A 10,336-nucleotide genomic window follows, 5' to 3' on the forward strand; every position below is an offset into this window, starting at 1 on the left:
TTTGGGGGTGCTATGTTCAGCCTGCAGGTGAGGGGAAGGGGTGGGGTGGTGTGGGGGCAGGGCTTTAGAGCTCTGGCCTCGGATCAGTATGTGTCACTTCTGTGAGGATTTACTGGCTAAAGCTTGGACTGGTGAAGCCTGTTGATGCCAGGGAGCTTACACAGCAGGGCTTGCCATGTGTCCAGCTCTCTAATGTATCCCAGGGCCATCTGCTTCCCTTCTTCTGTTACCTTAGGCTAGCCCCCCTTAGCATGTATCTGGGTGACGCCATCCTCTTGAAGGGTCTTCACTCTCGGCCACCTTTTCTTTTCCACATGGCAGTCCCTTGCATTTTCTGAGGTGTGGTGGTGAGACATGGTGCCAAGTAGCCCAGTCAGGACTTGAACCCCTGATCTACCTGCCTCTACTTCCCAAGTGCTGAGATTACAAGTGTGGACTGCCATGCCTGGCCTTTTTGAAAAACAAAACAAAACAAAACAACAGGTTATGGTGGAATTGCGTGTACTTCTGCTTACTGCTTTCCCATGGTTTTCAGTTGTCCTGAAGATCCAGCCTGGGATCTGGAAAGGTGGCTCAGCAGTTCTTCCAGAGGACCTACGGTTCAATTCCCAGCACCTACATGGTGGCTCACAACTGGGAACCTCAACTCCAGTTCCAGGAGAACCTACACCCTCTTCTGGTCTCCACGGGCCCTGTGCAAGTGGTATGCAGGCAAATATAAAATAAAAATTAAATTAAAAATGGATTTATAGAAGTCACTTCTCAGGGCTAGAGAGATGGCTCAGTGGTTAAGAACACTGGCTGCTCTTCCAGAAGACCCTGGTTCAGTTCCCAGCACCCACATGGCAGCTCACAACTGTCTGTAACTCAAGTTCCAGAGGATTCAGAATCCTCACACAGATATACATGCAGGCAAAACACCAATTCACATAAAATAAAAATAAGTGAAAAAAAGTCACTTCTCGCTGTTCCTCCTCTCTCCCTCTCCAGCCTGCACCCCAATTCTCTTGGCTCCAGCCACACCAGCCTCACTACTGTTTCCTGCTGTCTCCTGCACCAAGTCACCTCCCTTCTGATTTGGCGAGGAACCTACACTTGTGGCCTGGATTTTGTCTCCCTGGTCACTTCTGGATGGCTTGGCACGCGCCTCTTCAAGCGCTATTTTTCTCCTTTATCACACCTGTCTTACCTTATCTTTTTGCTCATTTATCATCCCTCCCTGCTTGCTGGCACATTTGTTCTACTCCCACCGAGAAGGGTGGGCACCAGAGGGCGCTTGGCAAACATTTCCTAGGTGATAGACGGGAGGAAGGAAAGGGTGACTAGCCCCAAGTCCTAGGGCGAGCTCGGGATGGAGGCGGGCCCTCTGCACACCTGGGCTGGGCCTCTGCACCAGATGTCCCTGCGGGGACCTGCGTGAGCTAGGGCGGGGAAGCGGCGGGAGAGCTCAGAGCCTGCCCTTGACTGTACGCGGGGCGCGGAGGGATGGAGCTGGCACCGTCGGGGCGCACGGAAACCCGGAGCCCCCGAGACGCGATGAGGAAGCAGAGCGCGCGCACGGCCGCGCTCATCCTGTGCATCCTGTCCTACCTGCTGGTGGGCGCCGCAGTCTTCGATGCGCTGGAGTCCGAGGCCGAGCGCAACCGGCAGCGGCTGCTGGCCCGGAAGCGCAGCGAGTTCCGCAGAAAGTACGGCTTCTCCGCCGACGACTACCGAGAGCTGGAGCGCTTGGCGCTGCAGGCAGAGCCGCACCGCGCCGGCCGCCAGTGGCGCTTCGCAGGCTCCTTCTACTTCGCCATCACAGTCATCACCACCATCGGTGAGCCCTCGGAGCCTCCCCTCTGTCCCGCTCAGTCTCGATCTCTCCTCGGGTGCAGTCCCACCCCTGTCCCTGTCTTTGGAAGGAGCATGCTAGCTTTCTGAGGCTCATTTGCCTCACTGGGCGGAATGGGGGCAGTCAGTGGGTTTGTCACGAGGCTGACACAGGGGTGACTAGAGGAAACCCCAGGGTCTTGGGGAACAGAAGTAGGGCTTCCCTGTCCCACTGTATCAGCTGTGTAGCCTTAGATAAGTTTCTTGACTTCTCTGAGCTACCGTGTTTGAAAACTAGGAGTCCTAACATGTCTTGCAAGGGGAAGGGAGAACGCCAGCTGTGGTGGAGATTATTACGTGCAGATCGTTTTAGCACAGGACCTGGCCCACAGAAAACACCGTGGGAGTAAGATTGCCTTTGTATTATAATAACAATTATTCTATTAGCCCCGTATAACAGAGCTCTCATTTGCCTTGTGACTGCAGTGTGGCTAGCGTCCTAGAGACGAACAGGAGTCCAACCACTTGTTAAGGGCATGGCAGATTACCAAAGCTTTGGCTCACATTGGGGCAGCCAGAGGAGCTGCTATATACACTATTTGGACTCCAGCTGTTGCCATAACCACACCTGGCCAGGACCTGAGGGGCTAAGCCTGGGGAACCTGCAAGGAGAGAAATGGCTCTCCAGGGCTTCAGACCTCGGTTAGCTCACCAATTGGTACCAGGCTCCAGCTGTGGTTGCCAGGTGTCCTGGTGGCCTTCCAGGAGCAGACCAGAAGCCTACATCCCGAAGGATGCACTTGCATAGTAGCCATGGATTTAAGCACACTTGCAACCCTAAAGGCTGAGTTCTGGGCCCCTCCAGCCACCTACCTTCTCAGGCAAGCGACTGTGCCCCCTGACACCCGCTTTTGTCAAAGGCAAAAAGCAAATGTTCTACCTTGCCGGGCAAATGCCAGGTTTAAAGTGAGGTCGGGAGTGTGAACGGCCCAGCATGTGGTGCCATAGGCTGTGCAGGCACTATTGGTGGTAATAATTTATTATTTGCCAACTATAAACCCAGTTCATTCAATGCTTTCTGCCCTCTCTTGTCTACAAGCCCCATTCTCAAGACACTCCCATTTGCCGTGCCTACAGAGGTTGGGCCATTTCTGGAGCCTCTGCCCTTTCCCGGGTCAGATTTGGCCTCCTCCCTCGCTAACCTGAAACCCAAGCTAGAGAAAGAAATGCGGGGGTGGGGGGCAGAGGGTGGGGCGGCGGCGGCGAGGGAAACCAACACCAAACAAAACAAAACAAAACGGTGTAGAAATGGGAAATGTTTCGGCTTTTCTGGCCACTTGGGGGCGCACCACTTCCTTTGTTGTACCGTGTTAAAAAAAAAAAAACAACAACAAAAAACAAAAACAAAAACAAAACAAACAGAAAACCTTGCAAGAAGCCAGGCCCCAAGAGTCCAGAATCTCCGTTCTGCTTTAGCAAAAGAAAGGCACCAAGAAGCATGGAGGACCTGGGGCTAACAACTCAGGCTCTGGGACCTTTGCACAGCTCTGTCCCCGAGCCTGCTTTCTTTATCACAAAACAGGGGTAACAGTGTTAACCCTGGGCCTGACGAGAGAATCCGTGGAGAGTACCTGGTATGTGTTGTTAATACTCACTTCCCTCTGCTCAAACCTAGCATAGCTCCAGCAGATGAAAACAGCATTTCCTGGCCTGTTAGTCCTAAGGAGGGCCGCGTCTCCCTCTAGCTCCCCTCCCCTCCCGGTTGGTTTGAGTCAGTTAACTTTCCGTGGACCTATTGTCTGTGTGTCTGTGCAGAGCATGGGTGACTCAGGGTGTATGGAAGTGGCTACCATGGTTCCTGCCCTCAAGGATTCAAAGTAGTAATGGGCAGTGTGTGCCTTCCCTGGTACCACAGGGAGGCAGACCCATGGGGCCACGTAGTGGAAGAGCAACCAACCATGGGGCTATAAATGCTTACGTTAAACCGAGTCTCTGAATATTATATATGTTCACACTGTGCATTTCACAGGTACCAAAGGGTGCAGAATGAAAAGGAATTTCTCCCCCCTTTTCCTGGAAGCTCTTTGGTCTTTTTTTTATTTGTGTATATTAATTGTACAGAACCCATGGGTTTCACTGTGACATTTTCATACACATCTGTAGGCACTCCGATTATATTCACCCCCACACTTTCTCTTGTCCTTCTTCCTCTGGTCCTCGTCCCGAGTGGTCCCCCTTCTAGCTTTCATGTCTTTTTTTACAATCTAGATTCCACATGAAAGAGGAAACATAGCCGGGCGGTGGTGGTGCACGTCTTTAATTCCAGCACTCGGGAGGCAGAGCCAGGTGGATCTCTGTGAGTTCGAGGCCAGCCTGGGCTACCAAGTGAGTCCCAGGAAAGGCGCAAAGCTACACAGAGAAACCCTGTCTTGAAAAACCAAAAAAAAAAAAAAAAAAAAAAAAAAAAAAAAAAAAAAAAAAGAGGAAACACGCCGTCTTTGTCTTTCTGAGTCTCTGTCCTGTCTCTTAACCCATTCATTCATCTCCTAGTTCACATACATCTCACTCGTCTCTCGAATACTCCAGCTACATGCTCTGTGTACATGTCCCTTTAAACACCACACACACTGTATGGAGAATACATTATATGCACTATTCTGCCTATTCCTGCTCTTTTCTTTTAGTACATCCTTTGTTTTTTGAGACAGGGCCTCATGTAGCCCAGACTGGCTTCAAAATCACTACGTATCTGTTAATGACAGAGAACTTCTGGTCTTCCTGCCTCAGCAGCCTCTCAGGTGCTGGAGATTTACAGATGTATGCCACTATGCTTGTCTTTTATCTGGTACTAGGAACTGAACCCAGGACACTGGGCATGCTAGTCAAGCACTGTATCAATTGAGCTGTACCCCAGACCCTGCTTTAGAACGTCTCAATGCTTTTTATATCAACTCTAAAGAGCCACACCATATTTTTTTTTTCAGGCTGAATAGCAGGGCTTCTCAACCTTGGAAGCACTGACATCTTGCCCTGGTTAATTGTGTTTGGGGGCCTGCCCTGTGCTCTGTAAGTTGCTGGCAGCATCCTCAGCCTCTGCCTCTGGATGCCAGCAACACACAGCTACCCCATTCCCGGCCCTTAGTAGAGACAACCAAGAGCTTCCTTAGGTGTTGCCAGATGTTTGCATGGTGATATGGCCACTGTGGTCTGGTGTAGTGTTCTACTGTTTGAATGGTGCTGAGATGAACCTAACCAAGCCACTATTGATGGATGTGTGCTTGGTTCTAACTTCTGCTATGACCACAGTGGCACACCATTTCACACATCTGTATGTACTGGAGGCTACCATATAGAACAGCACCTGTCTAGGGGTCTGTGTGTTTTACCTCTGGGCAGACAGGGTCAGTGTGCTGGAGGATAGTCTCTTTGGGAGATGGACCCCCTCACTTCTCTCTGGTTACGGGCCCATGTAAGCTATTGGTGCTCTCCCCAGAGAGAGACACACCCACACATTCCACAACAATGGCACGGGGACCCGTGACTCAAGGAAGCCCACCCATGCTTAGATCCCACGAGGGAACCAGTGAACAGTGCTTGAACCAGAGACTCCCAGAACCAATGGGTGTTTAGTGAAGGCCAACAGGGTGGCAGAAGATGAGGAGGAATCTGAGGGAGCAGGGGGCTAGGAAGGGGAGACAAGGCAGTCCGAGGGGAGGAAAATATGAAAGAAGTATGGAAATGACTTTCCAGCAGGGGAACAACAGGGTGTACCTGGAGAGTGTGGGTGTAAAATGGGTGAGTATGGAGACTGGGGAGTGGAGAGGAGGGGTGAGGCTGGGGAGTGGGAAGATGAGGCTGGGAAGTGGAGAGGAGGGATGAGTCTAGGGAGTAGGGTATGTAAGAGAAGGGCTGAGGCTGGGGAGTGGAGAGGAGAGAGGAGGGTTGATGCTGGAGAGAGGCGAGATGAGAGGAGGGGTGAGTCTGGAGAGTGGGGAGGTGAGCAGAAAGAGGTGAGGCTGGGGAGGAAGGAGGTGAGTGGAGGGGTGAGGCTTGGAAGTGGGGGGGGCAGGGGGATCCTTGTGAGAACTGGGACTTTATCCCGTGGATACTAAGGAACCACAGAAGACCTGTCTCCTGTCCCTTCTGACCAAGGCATCATTTGCTAAAATTCACGTTTTCTAGACACCGTAGGTTGTCAGAGCAGCTATTAAATAGGTGCAGACCAAGCCACGGAACCCTCTGTACAGCCCAAACTCTAAGCCCTTGGGTAGTCCTTCAAGCCTAGAGCAGCCAGCCACAGCGCTCTTCTGTCTCTCCAACTGTTGGTTCCAGAGCATCCTGTCGACTGGTTCCACGCTGTGGGACTGGGCTTCCTCCACTGGGTAACATACATGTAAGATCCATCCTTCGCTACTGCCGGGAACAGAAGATACCCCAACAGAATTCCGTGGTTCTGAAGGACCACAGGTCGATTATCCACCTCCACGGGGAGGGTGGGTAGACATCTGGGATGTGAATAGCCTCACGGGTGTTCAGAATGTGGGGACGACCTTAGTAGGGCTTAGCGCTCCTGAGGACAGGCAGGCCTGGGGTGGGAGCATCTTGGGGCAGGCTGGGCTGTCAGCATCCCATCTCTCTCCCTGCACAGGGTATGGCCATGCCGCACCAGGCACAGACTCCGGAAAGGTCTTCTGCATGTTCTATGCACTCCTGGGCATCCCCCTGACGCTGGTCACCTTCCAGAGCCTGGGCGAGCGTCTAAACGCGCTGGTGAGGTGCCTGCTGCTGGCGGCCAAACGCTGCCTGGGTCTGCGGCGGCCGCATGTGTCCGCAGAGAACATGGTGGTGGCCGGGCTGCTGCTGTGCGCAACCACCCTGGCCCTGGGCGCCGCGGCCTTTGCGCACTTCGAAGGCTGGACCTTCTTCCACGCCTACTACTACTGCTTCATCACCCTCACCACCATCGGCTTCGGCGACTTCGTGGCGCTGCAGAGAGACGAGGCGCTGCAGAGGAAGCCGCCCTACGTGGCCTTCAGCTTCCTCTACATCCTGCTGGGGCTCACGGTCATCGGTGCCTTCCTCAACCTGGTGGTCCTGCGCTTCCTCGCCAGCGCCGACGCCCCCGAGGGCTCAGCCCGCCGCGCCAGCGCATTCCGCAGGGGGGCGCTCGAGAGCCGCGTCCGTGCTGCGTCCTCCACCTGCATCTCTCACCGCATCCATCAGCTGGAGACCTGGGCCTGTGACAACCCAGCCTTCTCACCTCCCTTGAGTCCAGAAGCCCTGCACCACTGCCACAGCAGCTCAGCCAGCCGCCGAGCACGGAGAAAGTCCATCTGACAGTCCTACCCTGGCCAATGTCTAGCCCCGCCTGTTAGCAAACCCACCCTTCCTCTGGCTTGGAGGGAGTTGAGGCTCCCGTTACCAACTGTGGATCATCCCTTCTAGAAATACATGAATGCTGCACTAAATGCACAAACCGACTCTACAGTTACCCTGGAGGTGTAAACTGTTTAGTCTAAACTTGTAGGGAAATGTGCCCTTCAGCTCCAAGGAGGGGTGACACCAGGTCACCCCTTCAAAGGATGACCAGTGGCTAGCTTCTGCTCTGAAGAGGACACACGATATCTTTGAGGGGAAGGGCATAATTTTAAACACTGAGACTGGATGCTCATGCTAGAAGTATGAGATAGAGACAGACTGAAGGCAGTTTATGGCTCACAGTGGGCAATTTCTGCATTATATCGATGACAGAATTCCCTTTGCTCTGCGTGAAGAGTGGAATTAGCCCATGTAAATGGTTGCCCCTACTGTCAAGCAAAAGCCTTGTCCCTGGCTAGTCCCTTTTGGATGAAGGAGAGAGTCCCCCCCCCATTACTATCTATAGGCATCTCAGTGGCGTGTGATAAATTTCATTCTAGGTCTCACGAATCACCAGCAACATGTCACTGGACCCCAGCTTCTCCATCCATAAAAGAGTTCCTGTGCAGACCTCGCTTCACATGGGCACCTGTGGGAGAGTTTCCTGAGGCAAACTTCTGCTCATAGGGGATGTTTATAAGCCCAGGGCAAGGTGCCTTGGCATCCTAGAGTGCTCACCCCTTAAAACACGTGTCCCTTCTCTTCCCAGATAGAACTGTCTTGATGCAAAACAGGAGCAAAGCCAGGGTAGAAAAGCAAAAACTTTAATTTCCAACATGAGCTATGTGGTCATGAACACAATGCAATGTGACCCACTCCAACTCAGAGGCCCCCCCAAACCCTCCCTCCTTGAAGGACCAGGCTGTTCCTGTTCCCCAAGAGGACACAGGGAAAGGTGGGTAGGTGGAGGGAGGCTCCCAGCCCAAGGACTCTGGGGTCCCACCTTCCTGACACCTTGTGGGGAGGACACAAAGGGCTCAGAGGTAACACCTCCGTCTGCTCCCAGCCTCCACCTAGCCCACACAGGCTCTCTTGCTGAGATGAAACACCCTTGGGGCTTGCCAGGTAAGCTTGTAGAAACTCTCCATCCACCAAGGTCCTGTTCCACAGACACAGGCCCTCTTGGAGGGCCAAGAGAGCCATTGCAAGGGACAGGAAGGGGGTTCAAAGCTCTGGGCCCAGTGTAGTGCTGTTGCTCAATAAATAAATGCAGGTGACCTTGCCTGGTGCAACAGCTGTGCCTTGGGAGAGTGTGGGGTGCTGTGCTGTTTCTGAACCTCAAACTGCTCCAGAATCTCCTGCCTTAAGGAACCCAGTAGTGAATCGCTTGTAAAAAGCTTTAACTGCCTCAACTGTGTGCTTGCACGCCTGTGCTGTGGACCACCGGAGAATGAGCTGGTGCTCAGCTGCTGTCAAAGTCGGTACTTCTGCAAGCACCTCTCTCGAGACCTCCACCTCCACTTCCTGAAAACGGGGCTGACAACATAAGCCTCCCTTCACTCGCTATCTGGGGCTCTTGTGAGGGTCAGAGTAAAATCACTGGGGACACACTGTGGGAAGTGCTATGAGGAGGGTGCTATTTCTTCTGAAGGTGAGCGAGACCTTCCCCAGGAGTCCCCACTCTACAAACCCAGGAGGGAGCTTGTGTTTCCTTCCCACCCACTGCCAGCTGGACCTGCAGAACAAAAGGCCTAGAGCAAATCCTTCCACTCAGGATCACTGGGGAGACTGCCCAGGAGATCCCAGCCACCCTGGCCCCTCCTCTTCTCCCAATTCAAGCTTAGAAAAGGCGCTAGCCCAGAAGAGAGAGAGAGAGAGAGTCAAGTGGGCAGTGCCACCTGTGCTTAGAAGCTGGAAATGATGATGGTGACAGACGACCTGTCCCCAGAGCAAAAGCTGGTCCCCTGCTGCAGCTCCCAGCTCTGTCGTTCCCCCCGCCCCCCCATGCATATTGCTGAGAGGCCTTAACCAAATGACTTCCTGCTGGGGCCTGGGTTTCCTAACCTCTCAGATTGGCTGCAGCTTGTCCTGCCATAGTTTGGAGCCACCAGGAGGCAGGCTCCAAAGAAAAGTAGGAAGGATGAGACTCAGCAGTCCCCTTCATCCTGCCCTGGCTCCAGCTCAGCACGAGATACGAAGAGGAGATCTAGGAAGAAGGGCCGCTGGGCATATCGATGGCCCCAGGATGACTCTCCTCAGGCAGGGCCCTGGTATCTTTTTTTCTTTTCTTTTCTTTTTTTGCAAAATGCAAATGGACTAAAGATCCACAGGCCCTGCCTTTCAGAATGCAGAGGCATTCTGGGAAAGGAAAATGGAGATGGCCCTTTACACGGCTGTCCTATGCATGGCCTCTGTTCAGAGAAATAAAGAAACACCCCTAGAGACCCAGCACCAGAGAGGCCCCCCAACTCCACCCTCTTACTCTTCAGGTGGTAGATTCGAGTTGACCGAGGGTCAGACAGCAGTGGGGACAGGCTGGGCTTGATAATCCCTAAAGCTAAGGATGAAGATCCCTCTCCCTCCCCAAAGCCCTGTCCAGTCCTCGGTGAGGACAGATATGGTTTCCACACCCAGTGGTCACAGTCCCTTGGGAGTGGGGCACACGCTTACAATGACACAAAGAAATGGGGGCTCCAGCCCCCCACTCCACCCCTCCAGGAGGTGAGTGAGATCTCACAGAACAAACAAGAAAATCACTGAGGGGGCCTCACCGACCACCCCAGGGTGTTGTTATTGCTTTGGAGCTTGTGCTCCTGTGCGTTCTCTCTCTCTCTCTCTCTCTCTCTCTCTCTCTCTCTCTCTCTCTCTCTCTCTCTCTCTCTCTCTCTCTCTCTCTCTGGTTCTGACAGCCAGGCTCTGTCTCATCTTGAACAACCACAGCAGTGACAGCTGGAGAGAGAAGATGCTCTCCTGGCTCAAAATATTCCAAACAGTGAGTAATAACCTAACTGCAGAGATATCACACTGGTTGAAAAAAATGGGGTGATGGCTAACTGTGGGCCTCAAATGGGAGCCCATCCAGAGCCCTGCTCCCTTGTCCCGAGGGCCTGCCCCTCCTCGGTCCCAAGGACACTCTGAAGACCAATTGCAGAAGAGGGGCCTGTGT

General features: G+C 53.2%; 1 protein-coding gene across 1 annotated transcript; it reads left to right on the forward strand.

The window, feature by feature from the left end:
* Positions 1 to 1,485: 1,485 nt before the first annotated feature.
* Kcnk15 (potassium two pore domain channel subfamily K member 15) lies at positions 1,486 to 7,149 on the forward strand. The gene is made up of 2 exons (XM_059259735.1): positions 1,486 to 1,819; positions 6,461 to 7,149. The coding sequence occupies exons 1-2, from the start codon at positions 1,486 to 1,488 to the stop codon at positions 7,147 to 7,149; spliced, it is 1,023 nt and encodes a 340-aa protein (XP_059115718.1).
* Positions 7,150 to 10,336: the final 3,187 nt, after the last annotated feature.

This window comes from Peromyscus eremicus, chromosome 4, assembly GCF_949786415.1.
Source record: "Peromyscus eremicus chromosome 4, PerEre_H2_v1, whole genome shotgun sequence".
In the NCBI taxonomy this organism is placed as follows: domain Eukaryota; kingdom Metazoa; phylum Chordata; class Mammalia; order Rodentia; family Cricetidae; genus Peromyscus; species Peromyscus eremicus.

What these genes read in the sequence shown, in the direction of transcription:
- Kcnk15 (XM_059259735.1), top strand. Translation starts at nt 1,486, where the DNA reads ATGGAGCTGGCACCGTCGGGGCGCACGGAAACCCGGAGCCCCCGAGAC. An exon ending in CACAGTCATCACCACCATCG is followed by an intron (nt 1,820 to 6,460) that starts GTGAGCCCTCGG and finishes CTCCCTGCACAG; the next exon opens with GGTATGGCCATGCCGCACCA.